Here is a 26,504-nt window from a genome sequence, read left to right on the forward strand (position 1 = left end):
GGAAGGAGTGCCGAGTGGGACAGGACACGCGACATTTGATCAGTTCCCGGCGTTCTTATTGGCAGGTTGGCTGGAGCACAATGAGATCATAAGGTATGATCCTCAGGTCCTGGATTTCCCTGAGAACAACAATAACATACAAAATCCAGCATAAACGCCCGGAAATGCCCTTGGCATCAGAAATCCCATTTGCTTGGGTGACGTTGAGGAGCAAAGTCGCTCGGTTCCTACTTCGGGCCGATCGCCAACTGGAAAGTTGCCGGTTTAAAAGGCTTGTCCCTGCTTGTTCCTGTTGCCAAGCGCCAAGAATCGCTTGGTATCAGATCTCAGCCAACCACGGGGAATATCATTCAGGGCTTTTATTTTCGACTCCACCAGCTCGGTCACTCCCCGAATACGTCTTTAGGATCTTCAGAGTTCAGACTGTGTCTTGCATACCAGATCTCGGGTAAATTGATGGTACATAGACGCTTGAGTGCTTAAAATTCTTCGGGGCCCTGTGCTCGTCACCAGCAGAGCCACCTACGTTGTACACGCATTTTCCCCTCAAGTTCTGTTAGTGGAAACTGTCACGCTCCGCTCCTAGCTCCGAATTATTTCCGGGATATCGTTGAGATATTCATAAAGCATGGTTTGGAAGTAGGATGAGAAACCATCCGCAGAGATTTCAGTCTTTGCGGGGTGCAGATGTTGATAGACACGCGACCAATAACCATACACGGAAACCAATTGTTGACAACTGGGTACTAGCTCCAGATCGGGCATACGTATCTTGGATCTGGCTTGGGAACCAGGCACGCTAGGTTCGAATGCTACATCCTCGGCTTTCTTTCCTCGTTAGATGATCTTGACACGCTTTGACTAACAGTCTAACACATCAGATGATCAGCCCTACTCGGCCAGATACGATAAGACATCCTGGCGCTAAATGACGGGAATAATATGAATGATGAGTGGGTATGTCAGAGCTACAGTGGCCTTGTCTAGCCCTTTTCCCTTTTGCGGGAAGGAAAAACTCGGGTGCGAAGTGCTTATTGCACATACCTAACGTGCTTGGGCAATTGTATGCTCCAATAGAAGACGCTTGTTTACCATCACCTCTACAATATTGCATCCTTCAGTCAGGGCCTTTCAGCCCAGATGTTTCTCTTGATGATTTGGGTAACATCCTCGCACTGCCAATTCATGATATGAAAAAGGTATGAGTACATCCAGCTAGGTTGCACATTCCCTATGGTACATTGGTACCTGTCTACCTGAGTAGTATCTCCAAACGAGATGCTCACTGTCATCATCTGCTGCGTCCGTGCATACGCAGTAGAAGTCAGGGTCGGCAGATATCGGACCTTGAGCGATGGGAGTCACCGTTCGGATTGAAGCTGAGGTGGGGTAACGAGGCCAGTGCCAACAGTACGGCGATGCGAAGTCTGATATCAGGTACAATGTTAACCCTCATATTCTGTCTGATCCTGCAGCAAGTAGCTAACTACTACCTTCCCATTGTCTCAGGCAACATCACAACAGTACAACACTGTAAACTAGAAAATTGAGATGACTGAACGGGATTATCTATCTGAGAAATCCCCCCTGCTACGTTAGGGTCACAATCAAATGCTTCAGGAGCCCCGCAAGTGTGCATCTCGCGCTGAAGAGGCCGGCCGCTGAAGGTGAACGTGCTGCGTTGTTAGTACGTAGATCAGTCTTTGGATGGACAACTACAGTAGCTCGATCTTTACCGCCTGCAGATCTGCGACTAGCAGAACTGGCAGAATATAAAGGCGGTCTAGGATCGGCGAAATGTAGTTTGCCTGCATGTTGAATGAACTCATACGGTCATACCCGTCCTTGACAGTTGTTTCCTCGCTCATTCCCCCTTGCCACCCGAGATTACGATGTCGCAAGGCACAATGGACACCGAACCTAACGCCGTTCCGACCGAGCCTCTATTCCGCCCAGCAAAGAAGCGCAAGTTCTTGCGGCGACGCCCTGATGATGAGACCGAAAACACCGATAACCAAAATGCCGATTCCGACACGCCACAAGCTTCGGGAAGCAATAATCCACGGCGCCCACGCCCAGTTCGAAAGGGCGGCATAGGATTCACTACGACATCGCGTTTAGGAGATACTCAAGGGCAGCAAGTGGCGCTAGTACCAGCAGGCGGAGACCCTGATGATGAGAAAATACGAGCCATGAATGAACGCTTCACAGGGTATACCGGTCAATCAGTGGATGTTGACAGGCACATGTACGAACCTTTTCCTGCTGCTGATCGTCCGGTCCGTTCGGTTTAGACTAACGAGATAAGGATGGCTTTCATAGATTCCGAGATGGCTAAGCGCAACCAGTCTGTATCAAAGGCAGATATTTCAAATTCCAACAACCCCACCCAAGAGGAAGCTGCTGCTGGAGCAGGCTTACCTGGACATCAAAAACGAGAGCCTGCCACACTAGGCAAACTTCATGAGATCGACCTCGGTCATGAGGCAACGCTGCGAAATATTGCGCGCACGGAAGCTGCGACTCGAAAAATGGCGGAGAAGGGAGACTTACCGACGTCCGCACCCGATGCTACCTCGGAGGCAGGTGGCAAGTCATGGCGGAATCGCAAACAGAGGACACAGGCAGATATCGACAGAGATCGCCTTGTGGAAGAGGTACTGCGGGAGAGTAAATGTGGGTGGCGTCCTAACCTATCTCCGTGTAAAACTTCTACTGACGCATGCTTTATAGTGGATATCTATGACGAACAGGATGAAGAAGCACAGCTCGATGACCAGCAAGCTGCTGATGACCGGGTTGCAGAGCAATTTCGGCGAGACTTCATGGACGCGATGCAGTCTCGGCGTCGGATCCGGCCCGCAGCTAAGCCAGCGACTGCTGCTGAGGGGCCGCGGGGACCGAAGCTGGGTGGTAGTCGCAGTGCAAGGGCTGCAATGCGGGAAAGGGAAACACAAGCAGCGAAGAAATGATTGCATCGCCACAACGGTCAGACTACCGATACGACATCGCTGGGATTGAGTATCCCCAGATATACCTCTTAATGATTCGCATGTGATAGCATAATGAACTTGCGCCAATGCTTCTGGCAACCTCTTATTGAAGCTCTATTCAGATACAATAGGTCGCAATAGGTGATAGGTGCGGGGAAGACTGGTTCTGTTCTTCCTGTTGAGGAATCCTTGGATTAGTAGACGCTGGATTAAATATGAGGAGGCTTAATATGGAGGAACAAACGCCAGTGTCATATTGGGTTTGGATTCACGTATTAATTTCCGATGGAGGCATACTATTTTGGCCTTCTTTGTACTTATGCCACCATCTCCGATGTTCACGGATAGTATTTGAACTAAGATTAGACCCATTTCAATGAGACCCTTGTACTATCCTGCAGCGCTCCAGCTCGGCAGCTCCTTCATCTACGCCGTTGAGTTAGCGAGGCTGCTCGCACGTGACCAAGCATACATTTGAACTTCGCGTTTGAGCGCCAAAGCTACACCCGCAAAAAGACCCGCCCTTCTCCCTTCCAACCAGCCCCTCTGATTGTCCGTCCCATTCGCATGATCACGTTTTGATTTACCTTCAGCGACTTCATACGTCTAATTATTACGCGATCATTGTGACAACTACACTTTTCCGGATATACCTACCCTAGTCTCGCGATGAACCCTTCCAACCCACCTCAAGCTGCCGAGTATGGTGGAGGTACGTGACGCTGATTCCCAATTGCGCCTACCGCGATGAATCCACAAAGGATCAAATATTATACTTGCGCAACATGCTAATTACCTGCTGTTCTAGATGAGGTGTCGGCCATTGTCCTGGACCCAGGATACTCAACCACTCGCGCTGGCTTCGCCGGTGAAGATGCTCCCAAATCACTGATCCCCACCTACTACGGAAAATACAATGCCGACGGGCAGGAGAAGCTCGTATATGGCGACAACATCTTTGTATCCCCGCGACCTGGCCTCTCCATTCACAACCCCATTGGCAGGGATGGGATTGTCGAGGACTGGGATATGGCAGAGAAGGTCTGGGAGCACTCATTTGTGTCGCGCCTCACCGGCACGAAAGCGGGAAACCCCTTTCAAAACGGATTAAACGACGTTGACGAGCTCCCCGTGGAAATGGATGTGGAGTCAGAGGAGAAGCCTTTGTCGGATAGCCCGTTGTTGATGTCAGAGCCTGGTTGGAACCCGGCGAGGGCGCGCGAAAAGACCATCGAAATTGCAATGGAGAAATGGGATACCCCGGCCTTCTATCTCGCACGCACTGGTGTTCTTTCTGCGTACGTGTACCAGGATGATAAATGATGTTCATATCCGCTGACTTCGCCCACATATAGTTTCGCTTCTGGCAAGCCCTCCGCCCTTGTCATTGACATTGGAGCTTCGAACATCTCCATTACACCTGTTCACGACGGCATGATTCTGAAGCGAGGCGTGCAGCACTCCCCGCTGGGCGGTGATTACATCTCATCGCAGATTAACGCACTTTTGAAAGCCAACAACCCGCAACCCATCACAATCACACCGCATTACCTTATCAGCTCGAAGTCGGCTGTTGAGGCGGGCCAACCGCCACAAGCGAACTACAAGACCTTCCCCCCAGACAAGGCACCTGATGCCTCGTACCGTGCTCTCCTCGAGGAGCGCACACTCACCGAATTCAAGGAATGTGTCGTCCAGGTCTGGCCCGGTCCTACCAGGCTCTCAGCACCCGGTCCCACGGGTGTCTCCAACGAAGACATGGCCCGGAATACCCCTGGGCGTCCCTTCGAGTTCCCCGATGGCTATAATCAAGTCTTCGGTGTCGAACGTTTCCGCGTGGTGGAGTCTCTGTTCGATGCCAAGGCTGCTATTCCCGACCCTGACTCGCCTTTCCCTGCCCCAACGCCTGCCCAGACTATCCCAGAGCTTGTCAAAGCTTCTTTGGCCGGCGTTGACGTCGACATCCGCCCCGCCCTACTGGCCAACGTCGTTGTGACTGGTGGATCTAGCTTGCTTTACAACTTCACCGAGCGTCTGAACCAGGAACTCATGCAGATATTCCCTGGCCCGCGAGTGCGCGTCACCGCAGCTGGTAACACATACGAGCGACGCTTCGGCGCCTGGATTGGAGGCAGTATCCTGGCCAGTCTGGGAACCTTCCACCAGATGTGGATCTCCAAGAAGGAATACGAGGAGCATGGACCGAACATTGTGGAGAAGCGTTGCAAATGATTCCTTCGTCTTTCTCGCATTCTTAGTCCTGTCGGGGTTTTATTTGATGTTTACAGGCGTTACTGCGCTATCTTGGCGCTTGAAAGAGGGGTTTGAGCAACTCCGGATCTGGCTTTACAAAACTGATCTTGGATACTTTGTGTACGATTAATGCCACTTCACTTCTCGAATTATCCGAGGATATGTAAAGCATGCGCAGAGTGGTGTAGATCGTCATCCACTGGTTCCATGTCTGTAGCGATGTGTATCGTAGTGGCCCGGGCAGACATTGTTCGGATCTATAAATGTCTTAACACTTCTTATGATTCACTGGTCATCCATGGTAATCCATGCTACCTCATGTGAGTCGACCAGTGGCGGAAAAGTGGCGGAGATGCTTATTTGCCTGCAACGATGCGCTGGCAGCCAACACATCGGTGCAGCCCCGACGGGGTCCGTGTTTCTCTTATTATGCTGGCTAACCCTGCTGGACTTGCTGCCAATTTCCCATACACCTAGCGCCCTGAACCACTGCCAAATTACTTTACTATTCAAACAATGTGAAAAGAAGCGATCAACACATACCAAAACCCGAAGAAAAACGAACGAGCATCAAATGAAGCGCACATGATCATTAACATACATCATCATCATGGGTCCAGGGACCCATGAGCAAACAACAGAAAGACAACATCGTTAACGTCGTTACATCCGAGGCTGCGGGCCAAACACGCTAGAGTCTACGGGATATGAACACAATCAAAATGCAGCACACTCGCATACAAAACAAAAGGGAAAAGGGATATCTTGCGCAAAAATGCAGAACAGGCGCTCCTCATCGACTAGCTCGGGCAATGAGCCAGTGCAGGACGGCATCGAGGTTGGTTTCTTCTTTGGCGCTGATACCATAGCAGCTTACTTCGCGGTGGGTGATGGTTTTCAGATCCATTGCCTCGATGATCTCATCGACGGACAACTTGTCGGGAAGATCAGACTTGTTCCCCAGGACGAGCAGCGGGATACTGTCCAGAGTGGGCTTTTTCATCAAATCATGGAGCTCTTCTGTCGCTACCGGGAGTGCGGCGCGGTCTGCTGCGTCCACGATATAGCTGCAGGTGTCGTGGTTAGTATGGCGGGGAGAGAAAGGGAATGCCGAGAAAGGAAAAGAGGGTAGTTCTTACACGATCGCGTTGACGCCTCGACAATACCGTTCCCACATCGGTCGAAATCGGGGTTGGCCGCCCAGATCCCAGCTGCCGGAGATATTAGCGCCGGTGTGCTATTATGGGAAGAGGAGGATGGGACATACCATTTCAAGGTCACATGGCCTTTTTGGACTTTTTTCGTGTTGAATCCGATTGTCGGGATGGAGCTGTGAGAAAGGAGGTGTTGGGATAAGCTCGATATTGCATGAAATGACCTCAGATGGGATCGAACTACGACTTACTCGACCGTGAACTCTCCACCCTGTTTGGTGCTATCAGCAAGGTGAATATATGACAGGGAATGGGGGAGCTTACCGCTAGCACCCGCAGCAAAGAAGACTTGCCGGCATTCTGAAGCCCGATCATGGTGACATCCATCTCGCTGGCCCTACATGGAGTTTAGCAGGGCTTCATCTGCGGGGGACGGGCCGTGGTCTCCCGAGCAGCTGCATCTATCACGGCCCACTTACCAGAACATCCTCAGAAGCCAGTCATAGATAGCGCGAAAGATGCCGGCCATGATGGAGGTAGTTACGTGGGATATGCAGGTAATGGAAATAAAAGAAGAGACTGTAGAGTAATGAATATAATAAAAAGTAGTAAAATAGTAAATAGTAAAGTAAAAGATCAAGGGAGATTAAGAGACTTGGGGAAGTTGCCTGTGGAAAAGCGCAGGATGACAAAAAGACAAGAGTGGGGTCACTTCAGTAACCGCGCAACTTTTTAGACCTGGGTAGAATATGGGAGTCAACGGTAGATAAGATGAAAAGATAGAAGCAAGAATAGAAAGAAGAAAAGATTCATCAGAAACACCATCAGAAAAAGCAAGTTTCAAAAGCTAGACCCTCTTATTAAAGGGACAGGGCGTCTAAGATAACCGCCTTATGTAGCGCCAGTCTACAGTTATAGGAATGAGACCTATACGGATCTACTCCAATTCGGAGATCGATGTGCACACATGATCCATTCTTCGGCTTAGCCTCTAGCTATCGGTCTCAAGGGGATTTCAACTGTCTGGCATCTTCAACTTAGCCCGTGTGGCGTAGTGACCTATCTCCCGCCTCTCTACTCCATCGGACCATCGGTGTCATAGACTAGAGTCTAGACTAAGACAGACAAGAACCTACTACGATTAAGGGCCCAAGAGCATGTCAGGGAGTGAGACAGGGACTCGAAGATGAAGGTCTGGATGATCTGCACGAGCGAGGAACGAGATAAACGAGATGAACCTCGAACTGGACACCTCAGGCCGCAATGTATATATCACCACGTGAGGATAAGCATCCGGCTCCACCCTCGAAAAATTTCCCCAAGCAGAACAGATTCTCGTTCTCGCGCAGCTGCAATTGTCGGTTCAATTCCTGTGGTCTTGTGGCTTAACATTGGGAGGAGGATACGAACCGATTTGAATTGCGCTATTATCTATTCATTGACGGTCACATATACTTGTGCCGTCCCCAGATTCTTGTTCTTTTATCTTTCTATATACCGCATCCGCCGGCGGTTGAGAGCTGTGAATTTCCACCATGGCGCCCGCAGCCACAGACACGCAGTGGTCAGTCGATTATGACACCCTGCGCCGGGAGAAACTGTTCCAGAACCCTCCCACGGATCACACGGCCTACCCATCTCTGGCCGAGTCAATCCGCCCGCATATCGATTCCTTCAATGCTCTCTTCGAAGATAGCAAGATCCTGGAGGCAGGACTCAGGGATATCGGGACCAAGACCTTCCTCGACGGTGAACTCGAGACCTATGAACAGAAGAAGGCTCGGCAAGCAGAAGGCATTCGCCCACCGAAGCGCAACCGCCTGAACGTTCGCGTGCGTGAAATCTTCCTCGAAAAGCCCACCCTGCCCCCCACAAATAAGTACACCACCCGCAACCGTGAAATCTACCCTTCGGAGTGCCGAGAGCGCCATGCGACCTACCGTGGTAAGCTCCGCGCTCGTCTCGAGTACCAGGTCAACAATGGAGACTGGATGGAGTCTGTCCGCGAGCTGGGTAATGTCCCGATCATGGTGCGCACCAACAGGTGTCATCTCGAAAAGGCGACTCCTGAGGAGCTTGTCCGACACAAGGAAGAATCGGAGGAACTGGGCGGTTTCTTCATCGTTAACGGTAACGAGAAGCTTATCCGTATGCTGATCGTCGGCAAGCGCAACTATCCCATGTCCATTATTCGTGGCTCGTTCGTCAAGCGTGGTCAGACTTATACAAAGTTTGGTGTTCAAATACGCTCGGTCCGTCCCGATCAGACATCGCAGACCAACGTGCTTCACTACCTCTCCGATGGAAACGTCACTTTCCGTTTCTCATGGCGCAAGAATGAATATCTCATTCCCGTCATGATGATCCTCAAGGCGCTCGCCGAGACCAATGACCGCGAAATTTTCGAGGCCATTGTCGGTGGTGCTTCCTCCAAGGGTTTGAAAAATACTTTCGTCACAGACCGTGTCGAGCTTTTGTTGAGAACATACCACGCCTACCAGAAGCACAGCCAGTACGACTGCCGGTCCCACCTGGGCAAGGCTTTCCGACCTGTCCTGGGAGTTCCCGCCGATATGCCGGACGAGGAAGTCGGCACGGAGTTCCTTCGCAAGGTCGTTCTCCCTCATCTGGGAAATGAGAATGTCACCGAGGCCCAAGACTGGGATAAATTCAAGCTGATTACCTTCATGATCCGCAAGCTTTACTCCACGGTCGCAGGAGACTGTGCACCCGACAACCCCGATGCCGTTTCCAACCAGGAAGTCCTGCTTGGTGGTTTCCTCTACGGAATGATTCTCAAGGAACGTATCGAGGAGTGGCTCCGATCGTTCGGCCCCATTGCTAGAGATTGGTCTATCCGCAACAACGGCGCAAAGTTCACCGATGACGCCTTCGAGCGCGACTTCCTCTCCAAGATCGTCAAGCGCTCAAATGAGAACATTGGTAATGCGCTCGAGTACTTCCTCTCCACGGGTAACTTGGTCAGTCCCACTGGTCTTGATTTGCAGCAAACTTCGGGTTACACCGTCATTGCCGAGAAGATCAACTTCTACCGTTTCATCAGTCACTTCCGCATGATTCACCGTGGTAGTTTCTTCGCCCAGCTGAAGACTACCACTGTTCGCAAACTGCTTCCGGAAAGTTGGGGTTTCCTTTGCCCCGTTCACACTCCTGATGGATCGCCTTGCGGTCTGCTCAACCATTTGTCTCACAAGTGTTTGATCGCTACGGATAATCTGGATGTGTCTCACCTGCCTCGGATTTTGGTCCAACTTGGTGTCCGGTCCGAGTCTTCCGTGGCTTTGGATGAGAGTGTGGTCGTCCAGTTAGATGGCAGGATCATTGGTTACTGCTCGCCCAAGCAGGCCCAGAAGATCGCCGATACCATTCGTTACTGGAAGGTGGAGGGCAAGCACAACATCCCTCGCCAACTGGAAGTTGGATACGTTCCCAACTCAAGTGGCGGTCAATACCCCGGTATCTACATGTTCTCCCAGTCAGCGAGAATGTACCGCCCTGTCAAGTATCTGGCGTTGGATAAGCTGGATTACGTCGGACCGTTCGAGCAGCCCTTCATGGAGATTGCCTGTGTCGAGTCTGACCTGATTCCCGGTCTTTCAACACACATCGAATTCACACCGACGAACATCCTTTCCATTGTCGCCAACATGACCCCCTTCTCCGACTACAACCAATCTCCACGTAACATGTACCAGTGCCAGATGAGCAAACAGACCATGGGTACGCCAGGTACCTCGATCGCATACCGTACCGACAACAAGTTGTACCGCATTCAAACCGGTCAAACTCCAATTGTGCGGCCGCCTCTTTACAACGCCTACGGCTTGGATAACTTCCCCAACGGCATGAACGCTGTTGTGGCCATCATCTCCTACACCGGATACGACATGGACGACGCCATGATTATCAACAAATCCGCACACGAGCGTGGCTTCGGTCATGGTACGGTTTACAAAACCAAGGTCCTCAGCTTAGCCGAGAACGATTCCCGCCGCGGCAAGTCCAAGCGCGAGGTCTCCAAGCTGTTTGGATTCGCCCCTGGCGACGAGATTAAGGAGCAAGTGCGCAACACCCTCGACGAAGACGGATTGCCGCACCTGGGTGCTCGCGTCAAGGAGGGTGATAAGATCGCCGCCTGGCACAATGTCCGCTTCGATCCCGCCTCCGACTCTTATGTCAACGTTGACGGAATTACGCACTACCTGAAGTACAAGGACGCGGAAGAAGGCTACGTTGACAGCATTCGCATCATGGGTGCCGAGTCTGGCAACGAGCCCGCCCAGTCGCTGAGCGTCAAGTTCCGTATCCCCCGAAAGCCGGTCATCGGTGACAAGTTCTCCTCTCGTCACGGACAGAAGGGTGTTTTGTCTCAACTGTGGCCTGCAGTCGACATGCCCTTCTCCGAGAGCGGCATGCAGCCTGATCTGATCATTAACCCTCACGCTTTCCCATCTCGTAAGTTTCTCGCCCGTCCTGCATTACATGTACATTATATCTAACATTATTTTCAGGTATGACAATCGCCCAAATGATCGAATCCATGGCCGGCAAAGCCGGTGCCATGCACGGCCTCCCCCAAGACTCCACCCCCTTCCAATTCTCCGAAGAAAACACCGCTACCGACTACTTCGGCGAACAACTCCGCAAAGCCGGCTACAACTATTACGGCAACGAGCCCCTCTACAGCGGCATCACCGGCCGCGAGTTCTCCGCCGACATCTACATGGGTCTCGTCTACTACCAGCGTCTCCGTCACATGGTAAACGACAAGTTCCAAGTGCGTACCACCGGTCCCGTGAACGCCCTAACCGGCCAACCCGTCAAGGGTCGTGCCAAGGGCGGTGGTATCCGTGTCGGAGAAATGGAACGTGATTCCCTCATTGCCCACGGCGCCGCCTTCCTGCTGCAAGATCGTCTCATGAACTGCTCCGACGCCCAGCACACCTGGATCTGTCGTGGCTGTGGCTCGTTCCTGTCGACCCAGGTTGCTGTCTCGGGCTCCTCGCGTTCCCGGACTGCGCTCAACCCTGGTGCGGCTGCGGCAGCTGCTAAGGCGGCTCCGAATCAGCAGAGTAACCATGCTAATGCGGTGGCGGCTGTTGGTGCGGTTGGTGGTGTTAATGGTGTTGTGCGTTGTCGTCGTTGTGCGCGTGAGGCGACCTTTGAGGATTCTAGGGCTGAGATTTGGGAGGATGGGAATGGGCAGCGGTATGTCGGTGGTGATAATGTTACTATCGTGGCTGTGCCTGGTGTGCTGCGGTACTTGGATGTCGAGTTGGCGGCTATGGGTATTCGCATGAAGTTCTGGGTGGATAACTGATATACCGGTTGAGACTGGGCTTAAAATTGTTCGATGTCATTGGTGGCGTATACCTGGTTTAATGATTCATCTGCTTTTTATTTTATTTTGTTTATTTTTTTGCAAAATACATATTCCATTTCGTATATGAACGTACTCTGCCCAGATGTTATACAAAATTCAAAGATCTTGGGCTACTCCCGCTAGGTTTTATGAAGCAAACCTTGGATCACTTAATAGGGGATCAATTGGGTTGTTCCCCGCAGAAACCAAGGGTACCAATGAGTCAGTAGCAGGAATCTCGACTGCCTGGCCTACATTGAATCCAGTACCACTCTCCTGAAGTAATGACGACAGTTTCTCCCGAGTCTCGTTCATCATTTGCACCAGGTGTGCTTGCGCTGATTGGCAATCATGCGAAATCGGAAACTCGTCGTGCTGTCTATATGAAGCTTCAATAACTGGCCACGCCCGCCGAACGGTTTCCACATCACTGCAGGTACTACACTCTGAAATTGCCGTTGAAAGTGCGAGGTATGGTGTGGTGATATACCAGCGAAAACCGCTCCCACGAGGATCGGTGCAGAGCAGCTGTGCTTTTTCGAGATTTCGCAGTGCCAATCGCAACAGAATTGTATCTCCTTCTACTCGCGGTGAAAACACTGAGGCACAGCTGCCTGGTTGGCTACATCGGAATGGTAGCAGCTCTGAGAGACGGATCGCCGATACAATTGATTGTGTACTATGCCAGGTGAACCAGGCATAGGGAGAGGACTCGGGATCACAGTAGTGCAGCAAGGTGAACACTTGCTGTTGGACTTCTCGAGCCAGTTTATGTCTTTCTGCGGCAGTGCTGCACTCGGGTGAGCCAAAGTTGAGGACTCGACCGGCTACTTGTACGTGATATGTCACAAGAGCAAACGTTGTGTCCATGAGCTGCTCCTGTGGAGCGACTGGGTGCTCCGTATCCATATCGAAATCAGAGTCATTGATATGTGCCACATTTGGAATTGCACATGCCGCGCCGCTGTGGGTGATAAGTGGCTCGGATGCTTGCGAAAACGATGTCTGGAGATCGACAAGGCAAACAGTGAGCCACAACCGCAGTCGCATCTGCTGTTGAAAGAAAGACTCCCGAGCACAGGCCTGTTCATTTTCTTGATTCAGCCCCATGGCTCTCGCGAGTCTAACGGCTAGGGCAATGAGTGCCCAGACAGCGGTGTCTTTGTCTTCGGATCGTCTAGCAATCTGCAGTGGATTAGTGGCAGTCGGAAACAGCAGTGTGAAACCATACAAGATACAAAATGAAGGCTTGAAGGACGGTCATATCCCTCGTCGTTAGCAAGCCGGCCTTCTCAAAGGCGCTTTCGCACATTCTGCGATACACAGTCGTGATGCTAGACTTGTTTTGTTGGAATGTGGCCTGGCACTGTGCTTCTGTCATGGTGTTGGCTGCAACATAACAAACAGCAGACGCCAGCGCTCTCACCGAGTTGTTATCCTCGGATGTGCCCAGATACGTTGATGCCCCGTCCAGCATCCATTTGCTGAGGCTTGGCCGGTGAAGGATTTTGATTATTGGATCCACGTTTTGGAGGTACACCCTGCATAACTTGCTTGCGCCAAGCCTGTCACGAGGCAGTGACATGAAGCTGGGGGTCAACGTATTACCAATGCCCAAAAGGCTGAGAGCGCTGAAGCCGTTGCTTACCGTCTCTTTGCGCTGCAATGAGTCTGTCTCTAAACCTCCTTCGCTTGCCTGACTGAAAAGCAGCTCCAAGCCATTTGTTATCCGGGGGTCGTACATCTAGCCAGAGTTGAATAACGCTTCTTCTGACTTACAATCTCGTGTACATGCACTAGGTGCCCTTACCTCATGACCCGTAAGCTCAGTCCAGATGTCATTACCGGATATCTCCGGGCGTCGTGTGGCGGAATTTGGGTTTGGAAGATCGGGAAACGGTTGTGTCCCTAAGCATGGAGTCGGTTGGACTATCTGCAATACCTCGCAGTCCTGTTAGCCGACAATCCTGTCACTTCTTGGTGTAACCCTGGCATTGGGTGCTTTACCATCGTATCGCCACCGGGGTTTTCCGTTTTGTAGACTCCCTTGGGCGTCTGCGTTCCTGCTCATTTCATTGTCCTTGGCTTTATCGAACCCTGACTCTTGCAAGAGGCTCTCAAGCCTCCGGATATGATCCGATAGATCCCTCACGGTGGTTCCGATGTCGTACCCATAGTCCCAGTGACTGGAACTTGGAAGACTTCAATATACTTAATCTTATTGGTTGGAGACGGTCTTGGTGAGACCCACAATATTCGCACGATTCCACGAATATTGGCTTGACGAATGACGATATTTGTCTTGTCTGTGAATCACGAACGCGAATGCGAATGACTCAAAATATGACGAATATGTATTCGTGCCGAGCCCTCTCAGGCAGCAGCAGCAGCAATTCCTTGGACCTTGGGCAGACCACGAAAATACACGGAGGTGTACTCATTAAATTGATGTACTAGAAAAATGATGTAGTTACTACTCTCAAGGCTGTGTGCTCTGAGGCACACGGGTTGATTCAGCAGATACCAGCTAGCATAGACATCGGACCAGAGGTAGCAAAGAGGTTGGGCGCTTGCGCACAAGCAGTCAAAATCGAGATGTGTAGGAGTGTGTTTATCAACTAAAGCTACCTCGCGACTAGTTATTTATCTCCAGCTTAAAACTGCTTACGTAAGGAACGCTCACGTGAAAACCAAAGGAGTGGAAAGGGGAAGCATGCCTGTAGGGGGAGGTCACACCTCCCCACTACAGTAGTAGTTTACTCCGTACCTACGGAGTACTGTCCGTTCTACCGTGTCCACATGCCACTTCAGACCAGAGCTGACCTCGGGACCGCTGCGGATGCTCAGCCAACGAGTCCTTGGTGGCATCCGGAAGCCCCAGGAAGTCCCGTAGTAGAGCGCGTAGAACATCAGTTCCAGGGTCTAAAGACTGGGCCTGAGTGACCTGGCTGTAGCTCTTAAAGAGCTGTAGGGGGTCGAGCTGGTCTTCGGCAAAGTCCAGGGAGTCAGGAGAGATTCGCCGGTCCTGTAGCGTCTTGAAGTCTTCGAGTAGACCGATAGAGACTACCGGGGGCTGGGACCCAGCTGGCGTAATTGCCTTCCAGCGGTCTAAAAACTGGAGGCACCAACCAAGGATCTCAACAGCAATCACGGATCTGACCATCTTCAGACTTCCAACGATTATATATACGAAGTGTCATATTACCCTAAAATTATTTTCAAGTTGCTACGCCTCCTAGAACGCGAGATCTTATGCTTTGAACGCGCTGGTGAGCAAAATTGGCTGTCTTCTGGTATTGGTATTGGTGGCTAGTTCGGTTATCAGGTTCATGAAGCGTGGCGCATGCTCGTAGAGCTCTCAGCTCCTTTCCCACCATTGACATGTTCATGTGCAAACACTACACAGATTACACCGAGAAGGAGACTCCACGAGAGTAGGCCCTCTGCCCAGTAATCGCCGTAGTCTTCGACGTTTCGCAAACTAGCACCTAATATTGCTGTGTAGAACCAACAGTATGCATCCATTCCATCATTATTCCATACTACAAGTCTGCTATATACACCGAGGAGCCTCTCTAAACATTGGAAATCTTCTCCTCGAGCTCACTCTGCACCAGCCCAGTCTTCGCCTGAGGGAACTCCCTGGTCCGTACCTTGTTCTCAAACAAGACATCCAACTCAGCATACGAGCGACCCTTAGGCTCCGGAAGTCTAAAGAACGACCAAGTAAGACAAAGAATGCAAAGCGCACCCCAGAAGAAGCCCGACTTCCCCCTCCAGTTCCAAGCATCGACATTCAGCATATAAGGAATGATAATCCCCGTCACCAGATTGAGGACATTATAAACATTCCTCGCCAACACGACCGACTTAGTCCTCAGTCTCGACGAAGGAATCTCCGAAACAAGCGAGAAACAAACCGGCCCAACAGTCGAATCATAGATAAACGTATAAACCAACAACATCGACCCGGTGGCCCAGGAAATCGCCGGCGTCGAAGGCGCAATCGACACAAACCCAATAACAAGTAACACAAGAGTCAACAAAGCAAGTCCACCAACATACAACGTCCGTCGACCAAAGTAGGTCATCAACACCCACGAGCCAATCGTGCCAACAACACCAATGGCATACTGCACCAAGGACATGGTAAAAGACTGCGACACAGCCAGACCGGCCCGCTGATAAAACACAGTCGAATACCCCATCAACCCAGCACCACACAGACTCTGCGCCGCCCAGACACAGCACGCAATCTCCGTGCGTCGCAGATCAACCCCCTTAAAGCAATCCAGATAAGAAGTGCCCGTCTCCGCCCGCTGCTCCAACGCATTCGTGTACACAATCATCGAAACCGTCTCCTCAGCACTGAACCCGGGCGTCTCCGAGCGCGTCAGTCTCTTCACAGCCCTAATCGCATCCTCCCGTCTATCCTGTCTGACCAGCCACCAAGGACTCTCAGGTGCAAGATAAACCCCAATGAAGATGGGAATCGGCCAGACCCACTGAATCCCAAACGGAATCCGATACGCCCATTCATCCATCCTCCCCGACAAACCCTTCAACACACCAGAGGCAATCAACTGCCCGAAAACCCAGCACAGGTTCACGTAAGTAGTCAGATACGCGCGCAGCGCAACCGGACACACCTCAGACGCATAGGTGACCGTCAGAGTCTGGTAGACGCCGAGCGGGATGCCCATGAGGAGTTCGCCAGCGACGAGACATTGGACGTTGGGTGCGAAGAAGAGGATGAAGATGAAGCCGACTGTGGAGGCCAGACAGGCCATGAGGGTGCGGCGGTAGCCGTAGCGTTCGGAGATGATGCCGTTGATGAAGAGGCCGATGATTTGTCCGCAGCTCATGGCGTTTGTCAATCCGGCTTGCCAGGATGCGGCGAGCCCGTAGTTGCCGTCGGACATTAGTCCGCCGTATTTTTGGTTGAAGGCGGGAAAGGCGAAGAAGGAGCCGATTAGGACTACGTCGTAGCCTTCCATGATTATCGCGCAGGAGAGCAGGAGGGACCAGGCTACGGCTTTGGGGTAGAGCTTTAGGGCTTGGAAGGCGGTCATGTGGTGTTCTTTTTCGATGGCGGCGTGCGCTTCCGTGCTGGTCTGCAGGTCGGAGTCGGAGAGGCCGTAGCCTGGTGGGATGGTGTTCTTCTCGTCATGTTCGACGGTGGGTTGTTTTTCTGATGCCATTGCTGGAATTGGGGCCAATGATTGCCTTGGATATTTCCAGATGGGGTTTCTTCAGTTTGAACTGGGATGCTGGTATTCAAGTGCAGATCGTGTGGGCATCCTTGAGACTTTTATAGAGGATTTTGCTTTTCTCCTTTTGGGCAATGGCCGACGACGAGATGAAGTCCTACACATGCGAGGATTGGGACTGGGATGCCATTGGCTCACTCGGCCGTGAAGTCTTAATCCTTGCGTGATACTTTTTCTTCTTTGCAGATGAGTTCTGGTGGCGGACAACTTTCCCCAGTTTGATTCCCGGGGTAATTGCTGGGATCAGTCCACACTCCCCCGGATTTCGGCGAGGAGATGAATGATTGGACTAATGTCGGGCCGAAGATGGGAATGAGAGAGGCATTTCCTTTCCAGCCACATCTTTTTTTTTTCTTTCTGTTTCACTTTCCGTCGATCCCGCTAGAAACACTGCGGAGATATAAAATGAGGTGATTGGTGAGATGTCGGGCCGACATCGTTTTCCCCCTCTTTTTCAGTTTCGGGCCAAAAGTGAAGTCCGGGGAAAGATCGGCCTGAGGAAGTCTGGCCACATGGCCCACATCAGATGGAATAGAACAGATGGGAACATGTGAAATCCAACCAAATCCTCGTCTGAGAGCAGAGAGTCTGTCACTCTGTCAGTCTGAGACATTGTCAAGGCCAAGATATACACTTTGATGCCAATTTCTGTCGGCCCGACATCCAGGCAATCGGAGAAATGGACTTCCCCCAACCTGAGAAACCTCGCAGAAACCTCGCAGGGAAGGACTTGATCGTCAAGTAGTAGTTGATTATCTAAAGATGGAATCTGAGGCATATATAGCAGATTCTCTTTGCCCTCAGATTTGTGTTCATCTCTTTCTTCTGTTTATCCGTGCAGCAATTCCTATTTCCTCGCATTCACCCAGATGTCTCCAGCTCTAGTAACCGAAAAGTGGTGGAAAAACTCCATAATCTACCAAATATACCCAGCGAGCTTCAAAGACTCCAACGGCGATGGAATCGGCGATATCCCAGGAATCATCTCATCCCTAGACTACATCACAAGTCTAGGAGTCGATGTGATCTGGCTATGTCCCATGTACGACAGTCCCCAAATCGACATGGGCTACGACATCTCCGATTACCAAAGTGTCTATGGACCCTACGGCACCGTCCAGGACATGGAGGACCTGATCTCTGAATGCCACAAGCGTGGACTGCGAATCATCCTGGACCTGGTGGTAAACCACACCTCGGACCAACACAAATGGTTCCAAGAATCCCGCTCCTCCAAGACAAACCCCAAGCGAGACTGGTACATCTGGAAACCAGCCAAGTACGACGCCAACGGCAACCGTCAGCCGCCCAACAATTGGCGCAGCATATTCGGCGGCAGTGCCTGGGAATGGGACGAGAAGACTCAAGAATACTATCTCCACCTGTTCTGCGTCGAACAGCCCGATGTCAACTGGGAGAATGCCGAGACTCGTCAGGCAATCTATGACGAAGCGATGGAATTCTGGCTCCAGAAGGGTGTGGATGGGTTCCGCGTTGACACGGTCAACATGTACAGCAAACATCCCGGATACGCGGACGCGCCTATCCTCGACCCCAAGTCCGAAACACAACCTGCTTTCTCGCTATTCTGCAACGGGCCCCGGATCCACGAGTATCTGAGCGAGATGAACGAGGTACTTTCCAAATACGATGCCATGACCGTCGGCGAACTGCCGAATACACACACTCTGGAAGGCGTCTTGCGCTATGTCTCCGCAGCAGAGAAGCAGCTGAGCATGGTCTTCCAGTTCGACCTGGTGGATCTCGGGCATGGAAAGGACTACAAGTTCCTGACCACGGACCCGGGCTGGACACTCGGCGAACTGAAAGCGGCTGTCAAGAGCACGCAGGATATCATCCGCGGCACTGATGCGTGGACGACCGTTTTCATGGAGAACCACGACCAGGGGCGGTCAGTGAGTCGATTCGGTTCTGACAAGACGCCCGAGTGGCGCGTTCGGTCGGCGAAAATGCTCGCCATGATGCAGAGCACGCTTTCTGGCACGCAGTATATTTACCAGGGTCAGGAGATTGGTATGGTGAATGCGCCGCGGGAGTGGACGATTGATGAATACAAAGATATCGATAGCTCGAATTATTATCGCATGGTCAGCAAAGTGTCGAACAATGACCCTGTCGCACTGGAGACTGCTATGGATGCTCTGCAGCGGCTGGCGAGAGATCATTCCAGACTTCCGATGCAGTGGAGTGATGAGGCTTATGCTGGGTTTTCACCTGCTACGTCGGCGAAGCCTTGGATGCGTCCGCATGATAATTACCCTGAGGTCAATGTGAAGTTGCAGGAGAAGGATGGGGGTTCTGTTCTTGAGTTCTGGAAGAAGATGACTGAGCTGCGCAAGCAATATGCTGATCTCTTGGTCTTTGGGGACTTTGATATTCTTGACGAGGAGAATGAGAGTGTCTTCACGTACACCAAGTCTAGTCGGGATCGGACTGTCTTGGTGATTCTTAACTTCTCGGATAGATCCCAGAAGTTCGAAACGCCGGAGACTTTGAAGGGTGAATGGAAGTTGTTGGCTGGCAATGTTGATGATATTCAAGAGGAATTACAGGCGTTTGAGGGACGGGTCTTTTTGGTTTGAGGCTGGGGTTGATACCTATTAGATAGCTGTCTATACTCAAGGGCTAGTTAATCATGTTTGACTTACTTTCCAGCCTATTTCTGAGACTCTCTTAATTTATATCTGATAGGTATTTTGTGACAGCCCTGGCCCCTGGAGGGCTGATCAGGCTGATCCCCCAGTGACCAGTCTCCCAGTCTCTCCTCAGTTTTACCAAGCTTACAGCGCAGAAATGGCAATTCCTCCGTATCTCACATGTGAATATCCTCAAATACCTCAGTTCCACATCTCGCGGTGATCAGCGTGCCGCTACGGAAAAGTATTAATTGCCAAGCCCTTCATCGAACGCGGGGGAAAAAGAGATCTGCAGATGTACTCCACGTTTCGACATCAACAAACCCCTGACCTAGAACCCTGCCTGCAGTCCACTGTAGACTGCAGTCCAAAGGACTCAAGAGAAAAAAGATGACAAGCCCGACAGGCCCAACTCAATCGCGCGTCCCAAAAGCCTGCGATCCCTGTAATCGCCGCAAAGTCCGCTGCAACGGGCAACAAAGATGTCAGCAATGCCTGCACCTGGATCTCCTCTGCACCTACACCGAGAACCGGCTCTCGCGCTCCAGGAAACACTCTCTACGGCGCGGAGCAGTCATCTCCAAATACAAGAACTCAAGCAACAACGACACCATCTCCAAAACCACACTGACACCACTGCTCTCACCACCACTGGCACCTAAACCCTCACCCTCATCACTCAGTCGCTCATCCACATACTTTGAAAGTCTGCTGCCAGACTACATGTCCTACGTATACCCATTCAGCCCGATAATCACCGACAGCGAAGTACGGCAGTCGATACAGAAAATGGATACCGAGAGAGAACACGCAGCTTTCATCTACGCCTTTACGGCTGTAACACTGGATTTAACGCGATCGTCACATTCAAACTGCGCGAAACCAGCATCAGGACCAACCTCAGCACCAAATTCAACGCAAATAACCGACCTAATGCGCCAATCGGTCGAATCCCAACAACCACTCGTAATCGGCTGTCGACCATCCATTCTCCGCGCAACAACCAGTATCTTCATACAGATGTGCGCAATGAGTCTAGGCCACTACGATCTAGGCTTCTTCTACCTGCGCGAAGCAATAAGCATGATCCACATGCTACGGATAAGCGACAAGACCGCACAAAGCGCTCTTAGTCGCCCCGAGCGCGCCAGACGGCAGCGTCTATACTGGCAATGCTTCATCCACGAGCGATTCATGTCAATTGTGTATTTCACGCCTGTCACGCTACCTCCGCATTCGCAGTACCCGGAAGAAGACGAGACCGTGGAAGCGGGCATCCAGCAGGGATGGACGCAGGTGATTAAGACGTTTTGTATGCTTGATGCGGCGTTTATTAGTCTTTGGATTGGGGATAGGTCGCAGGTGAGCGCGGAGTGGGTGGAGGGGAAACATAAGGAGTTGGATGATGGGGTTTGGGAGGTGGAGGTTTCGGCGTTGTCGGAGTTGCAGCAGGCGGATTTGGTGGTTACGAGGCAGTGGATGAGGACTTTGTTGTGGCAGATGGCTATGTCGAATTGTTTGCTTAGTTCGCATGCGTCTTGTCCTTCGTTGGAGTTGGAGATGCCGTTGAGGTTGTCGGTGCAGTTGAGGAGGTTTTTGACGAAGATTTCGCAGAATGTGATTCGTGTCCATGGCTCGGCTATGATTAGCAAGTTGTTGGAGATTGTTAATACGATTGCTGATGTGGTCATTCATGTGCCGCAGGCTACGGAGGAGGAGATCAGGTGTCGCATTGATGATATTGTGTTTTTGCAGGGGATTGTGTTGTCATTTCATAATTTGCAGGTCATGCCGAAGGATATTCTGTTGGATAAGTTTCGGTTGATTCGGGGCAGGTTTCCGCATATTGAGGTAGCCATGCAGTTGGCTATTTAGAGCAGTGGTGTTGAAACAGACTAGGATGAATAATACCAGAGCACTCAACAGCAGGAACGTGGAGAATCTAAGCATAATCCAATGGCATATCGATATCAATAATACACACACAAATCATTCTAACCCGTCACAGCGTAGAGGTCACGTTGGAGAACTCGCCCTTCTCGAGCTTAGTCTTCCAGAACTCGGGATTCATGTCGTCGAATCCGTGATGCACCCACCCTTCTTCCTTGACGTGGTACAAGTTAATGAAACCACCGGAGTAGGCGTCACGGTGCATGGCAGCCAGAATGGCTCGGCGGCCGAGGGCCAACGCCTCCTCCTCGGACAGGTCGTACCGGTACTCGGCGTCCAGCACACCGTAAGCGAAAGTCTGACCGGATCCAACACAGAACAAGTTACCCGGGAGACGAGTGCCGTCGGAGTCGATGTAGTAAAGGGCGGGTCCTTCTGAGGGTGTCATCTAGAGATTATCATTAGTCCCCATCTGGTATTTGTGAATGGTGCGTATGACATACTCCTGCGAGCATAGTTCCCATGCTCAGTCCGTATCCCTTGTAGGCGTAAGTGAGGTTGGCAAGGATCTTGGATGCGGCCGCAACAGTGATGCGGCGCTTGTGTCGGATTTCTAAACAGAGACTCATCAGCACTGACTCACCACTCCCCAAGACCAAAGCAAGCGGACTTACCGTGCAGAGTGCACTGCTGGCTCAGATAGCGCAACCAATATTGACAATCCTAATTCGCATAACCATCAGCAAACGTCCATCACACTCAGCATCATCGCTGTCGGACAAAACTTACAGCTGCACCACCGGCCATAGTTCCTAGCAAACCTGGCGTCGGCTCATTCGACTTCTTGTCCTCACCCCGACTCAACCGCGATACAGGAATGACCTTCTTGACTGTCTGACTGGCAATCCAGTTGCCGGCTGTTGCTCGAGAATCGGTACACACGATCTAACCCAAAAACTCATCAGCATGTCGTGTCCAGACCCGGCAAAAATATGTAATCAAAATGGAGGAAACATACGATACCGCCCTGGAATCGGAATGCCAGGGTTGTTGTGCCGTGAGCGAGCTTGATGGGACAGCTGGGGTTGGAGTGGTCATCGGTCATGGCACGCAGGAAAGCAGCGCGCTGAACAGAAAAAACGATGTCAGCCTGTCGTTCTTCTTGTATGAATCATAGTATATTCAGGCCGGTGGTTGTCTTGGGCAGAGCTATGATGACGGCGGATCTTGGGTCGACGTCAAGTCGATCGTACGCCATCGAAAAAGCCGCCATCAAGCCCAAAGAAGACCTGCCACGGTATCCGACAGTACTCACATTATCAACGGGAGGAAGGCTGAACTTCAACGAGAGCGGAGGGACGCTGGAGTTGAAGTCCTCTTGCTCTTGCTCTGAGTACATCTCATTATGATGATGAGTGCGCGAGTATTGGGCGACAAGCTTATCCATGATGTGACAAAGTGTGAGTAAGGAAAATGGTAGAAAAAATGATGGTGGAAAGAGGTGAAAGGGATTGGGTGAGATAGTCGATGGTTGAAGCTCCGCTGGAGCTTGGGGTTTCCGCGTCACTCTGGCGCCTGAGGTCACGTGCATGTTATCACTACGCGGTACAACTACGATGATTTTTCAAGAGCTTCCAGTAGAAAGATAATAAAACAACTAGCGGATTAAACTTTACGATACAAAACTTGCATATTTCCCGAGTATCAAAGCCTCGCAAGTTCAGTGCCAACGCCGTTCCCGAAAACGCCTGCAACGGCCAATCTGAGGCGCGAAGAGTTGAGTTTACACGTAACAGCTGCGAGGTGCCTGTAGCAGGCCAGAAAAAGGTCGACTGGGATCCTGGAGAGTTTGCCTCGATTACACAGGCTCAGCCAGCATCTTTGCAGGCGGCGCGCCGGTTCCAACTGGTTCGGTGATACCATTGGCATTGCCCTCAACCAGAGAGCGCTCGTCCATCTCAGACACACGCTCCGAACTCTCATTCAGCCCGTCGACATGACTGGCGCCAATGCCATTGATTCCGGCACCATTGACCTGGGCTCGCGAGTCCTCCTGGTCAGCGGCAGAGGTAATGGGCTCGACACTAGGCTCCCATGAACGGAGGTCGTTCTCCGCATCCTCGAGAATCTGGCGTGCCAGAGGCTCATGGTCATATGCCTGGCGAGCATCACCGGGGACTACAGGGCTGTCGTCGATGTAGTTAAGCAGGCGACGAGCGTGGCGAGCCAGAATGGTCTGCTTCTCGGCGCGCTCGATGACGGCCGCCAGATGGATATCATAGGCCTCCTTAAGCTTTTGACGTGTCTGCAGATGGGATAGACGTTAGCAAGACCAGACTAAAAGCACAACCCCATAAGAATGGAGAATTCTAGAGTTGAAACGTACGATATTAGACAGCTGCGCCTCAGCAACCAAGTTCTGTGCCTCAGCACGGACAAGCTCATGCTCTAGCGTTACCAGACGCTGACTATTTGGGTCCTTGTACTTGAGCTTGGCGATCTCATCAGTGACCTTCTGGCGTTGATCGCGCGACGGCTGAACCGAAGCCTCCATGTTGCGAATCTGCTTCAGGATGTTGCGGTAGTCCTCGAGGTTCTGTGCAAAGACGTCTTCCTGCTCGCCCATCTCGGCGAGCATGACGCCGAGCTTGTCGGAGATGTCGGAGACATTGTCATCTTCAGTGGCCTCTCCCCATTCCGACAATTGAGCGGCGATCGAGGTGCGCTCACGGCCGGCAGCTTCGTGGGCGCCGATAGCGTTGTTCTCACTCTTGATCAGCTTGGTCATCTTTTTGCTCAGCTCGGGTGCTTGCATCCCACGGAAGGTCGAGATGCTGAACCGGTGCCGGCTCGCCGGGGGTTCTCGGCGCGATCGAATTGAGATGTTGCGGTTCCTAGATAAGAGTTAGTGATGATGCATGTCGAGCAGGCGGGTTACATACATCTTGTTGTAAGGTGATACGGTTGATCAATACAGGGTAGAATTATGATGTATGTCGAGATGAAAAGCCGACAGAGAGTAAATCTGGGGGAGGTAGCGCGTGATAAAGTGCGCCTTCCTATAGATGACGATGGTCGAACCCTATTCTTCTCCTCTTTCTTTCCCAGAGGAATTGCAGTCCCGGGCTGACGTCATGACGGGGAGGGGCGGATGTCCAGCAAGTTATCCAACAAGCTGAGTCGCTCATACACCCCATGATATGTCCGATTGCGGAAAAGTCTAGGTTGTTGTAGAGGAAGTGGTGAAGTGGTGAAGGACATTGGTCTTGGTTTAGCTGACAGAGCGGATGATCGTCATTCTCCACCATCGACCATCGGCTTCCCGATATGAAGCCACGAGCTTAAAGGGTTATTCATTTTCTTGATTTAAAACAGACACACGTGACACAGTAGACCCCAATAGAAGGCGAATGGGCCTTTTCAAGTCCATTCTTTGACATATATAGAAGGTTAATGTCTGACAAGTCTTGGGTTTCTCTTTCCGCTTCAGTGCTCACCCCATGCCGCTTTTTGCTCACTGAGTAAAACTGAGCACATCCCTGGGCGTCACTGAGCGTTGCCTCAGTGACCTCAGACCACCGCCTGTTATTCTGCCGAATTTATGAAATTCTGCCACGCTAACCCCGATTGGGAAGAACCACCAAGCCTGCACATGGCAGCTTCATCCGGTCTTGCTTCCTGCCACTCATTCCATCAAGAGCATCCCTAAATTAATGCAGTAACCTGCCGGTGGTTGTGCTAGAGCGAGAAGCAGATGATCGTAATTGCCCCAAAAATATCTCGTATGGATGTGAAAACAATCCACCCAGTGAAGATTTCTTTGGGGAATATATATCCAGGACCACCTATACATTAAAATCCGCCAAGGAATAGACGTGCCTCCGATGAGAAACAATGCCTATCCAGATTGACTCTTCTGACCAAACGGTCCGGCTCTGGGATCTGGTTTACAGGTTCTCTGGACCGAACTCTGATTGGCCACTCGGGCCCAATTTGGTCAGTAGTCTTTTCACCCAGCAGTCTCCTACTGACATCAGGCTCAGACAATCAGGCATTCAGGCTCTGGAATGCAGCAGCAGGCACTTTAGAGGCGACTCTTGAAGGCCATACAAGCTCTGCCTGCTCAGTGACATTCTTACCCAATAACCAGTTACTCGCATCTGGCTCTTGTGATGAAACAGTCCAAATCTGGGATCCAGTAACGAGCTCTCTAGAACAGACTCTCGAGGGTCATTCAGGCCCTGACCCTGTCAGGTCAGTGGCCTGAACCTCTCATGGCCAGTTACTGGCATCTGGATCTCACGACCAGACAGTTCAGCTCTGGAATCCGATAAGAGACGGACAGGAGAAAATAATCAAGGGCCATTCAGGCCCGGTTAACTCAGTAGACTTCTCACCTGATTGGATGGCCAATTACTGGTAACTGGCGTCTGGCTCTTCTGATCAGAAAGTCCGACCCGGCGAAGAGTCTGTTGAACCGGCAGCGGATTCAACTGGGTTTATGAACTGTGGAAAATGCATGGGATTCAATGCCGATGAAGTTTATTGAGGCCATAAAGAAGGTCGAGGCAGACAGGAATCAGGATGGATAAGATGCGGCGCATGGAAGGCTGTTGAAGTGGGCTAGATAGCCTGAATACATCTCGAATGTTTTATAATTCCGTTAAACCGTAATATTGCCACATACGACCATAGGGTGTGGAAAATAGGGCTTCCCGTCCGCTCAGCCGTACTCAAGCCACACGCCGGTGAGTTAGTAGTTGGGTGGGTGACCACCAGCGAATCCTCACTGTTGTATGTTTTTTTCTCCTTCCTTGTGCAGAGAAGTCTGTCCATGACGTCGACTTCTTCACTACTCACTAGTTATCCTTCTTGCTTGCGGTACAATACAAATGATATGATTG

The 26,504-nt window shown here is 51.4% G+C and overlaps 10 protein-coding genes across 10 annotated transcripts; 5 read left to right on the plus strand and 5 right to left on the minus strand.

The window, feature by feature from the left end:
- Positions 1-1,892: 1,892 nt before the first annotated feature.
- On the plus strand, positions 1,893-2,972 carry N7515_003724 (telomere length and silencing 1 family protein; the record flags this gene model as incomplete). The annotated part of the gene is made up of 3 exons (XM_056664468.1): positions 1,893-2,279; positions 2,361-2,676; positions 2,734-2,972. 3 exons carry the CDS (start codon positions 1,893-1,895, stop codon positions 2,970-2,972), a joined length of 942 nt encoding a protein of 313 aa, XP_056523525.1.
- Positions 2,973-3,662: 690 nt separating this feature from the next.
- N7515_003725 (actin family protein) lies at positions 3,663-5,225 on the plus strand (the record flags this gene model as incomplete). The annotated part of the gene is made up of 3 exons (XM_056664469.1): positions 3,663-3,705; positions 3,802-4,291; positions 4,349-5,225. The coding sequence occupies 3 exons, from the start codon at positions 3,663-3,665 to the stop codon at positions 5,223-5,225; spliced, it is 1,410 nt and encodes a 469-aa protein (XP_056523526.1).
- An 814-nt stretch (positions 5,226-6,039) lies between these two features.
- On the minus strand, positions 6,040-6,929 carry N7515_003726 (ADP-ribosylation factor-like protein; the record flags this gene model as incomplete). The annotated part of the gene is made up of 6 exons (XM_056664470.1): positions 6,040-6,313; positions 6,386-6,457; positions 6,514-6,576; positions 6,652-6,671; positions 6,725-6,797; positions 6,880-6,929. 6 exons carry the CDS (start codon positions 6,927-6,929, stop codon positions 6,040-6,042), a joined length of 552 nt encoding a protein of 183 aa, XP_056523527.1.
- Positions 6,930-7,935: 1,006 nt separating this feature from the next.
- On the plus strand, positions 7,936-11,741 carry N7515_003727 (DNA-directed RNA polymerase I core subunit RPA135; the record flags this gene model as incomplete). The annotated part of the gene is made up of 2 exons (XM_056664471.1): positions 7,936-10,876; positions 10,933-11,741. 2 exons carry the CDS (start codon positions 7,936-7,938, stop codon positions 11,739-11,741), a joined length of 3,750 nt encoding a protein of 1,249 aa, XP_056523528.1.
- Positions 11,742-11,930: 189 nt separating this feature from the next.
- On the minus strand, positions 11,931-13,527 carry nscR (Zn(II)2Cys6 domain-containing transcription factor nscR; the record flags this gene model as incomplete). Its single annotated transcript, XM_056664472.1, has 2 exons — positions 11,931-12,968; positions 13,015-13,527. The coding sequence occupies 2 exons, from the start codon at positions 13,525-13,527 to the stop codon at positions 11,931-11,933; spliced, it is 1,551 nt and encodes a 516-aa protein (XP_056523529.1).
- A 1,831-nt stretch (positions 13,528-15,358) lies between these two features.
- N7515_003729 (MFS maltose permease MalP) lies at positions 15,359-16,984 on the minus strand (the record flags this gene model as incomplete). The annotated part of the gene is made up of 1 exon (XM_056664473.1): positions 15,359-16,984. The coding sequence occupies one exon, from the start codon at positions 16,982-16,984 to the stop codon at positions 15,359-15,361; it is 1,626 nt and encodes a 541-aa protein (XP_056523530.1).
- A 938-nt stretch (positions 16,985-17,922) lies between these two features.
- Positions 17,923-19,656, plus strand: N7515_003730 (glycoside hydrolase family 13 protein; the record flags this gene model as incomplete). The annotated part of the gene is made up of 1 exon (XM_056664474.1): positions 17,923-19,656. One exon carries the CDS (start codon positions 17,923-17,925, stop codon positions 19,654-19,656), a length of 1,734 nt encoding a protein of 577 aa, XP_056523531.1.
- A 444-nt stretch (positions 19,657-20,100) lies between these two features.
- Positions 20,101-21,585, plus strand: N7515_003731 (Zn(II)2Cys6 transcription factor; the record flags this gene model as incomplete). The annotated part of the gene is made up of 1 exon (XM_056664475.1): positions 20,101-21,585. The coding sequence occupies one exon, from the start codon at positions 20,101-20,103 to the stop codon at positions 21,583-21,585; it is 1,485 nt and encodes a 494-aa protein (XP_056523532.1).
- A 127-nt stretch (positions 21,586-21,712) lies between these two features.
- pre2 (proteasome core particle subunit beta 5) lies at positions 21,713-23,047 on the minus strand (the record flags this gene model as incomplete). The annotated part of the gene is made up of 6 exons (XM_056664476.1): positions 21,713-22,048; positions 22,104-22,213; positions 22,275-22,323; positions 22,390-22,545; positions 22,619-22,726; positions 22,916-23,047. The coding sequence occupies 6 exons, from the start codon at positions 23,045-23,047 to the stop codon at positions 21,713-21,715; spliced, it is 891 nt and encodes a 296-aa protein (XP_056523533.1).
- A 411-nt stretch (positions 23,048-23,458) lies between these two features.
- On the minus strand, positions 23,459-24,736 carry N7515_003733 (Eisosome component PIL1/LSP1 family protein; the record flags this gene model as incomplete). The annotated part of the gene is made up of 3 exons (XM_056664477.1): positions 23,459-23,905; positions 23,987-24,494; positions 24,732-24,736. 3 exons carry the CDS (start codon positions 24,734-24,736, stop codon positions 23,459-23,461), a joined length of 960 nt encoding a protein of 319 aa, XP_056523534.1.
- Between the last annotated feature and the right edge of the window lie 1,768 nt (positions 24,737-26,504).

Source organism: Penicillium bovifimosum, assembly GCF_028826915.1.
Source record: "Penicillium bovifimosum strain IBT 22155 chromosome Unknown utg000003l_segment0_segment0, whole genome shotgun sequence".
Taxonomy (NCBI): Eukaryota; Fungi; Ascomycota; class Eurotiomycetes; order Eurotiales; family Aspergillaceae; genus Penicillium; species Penicillium bovifimosum.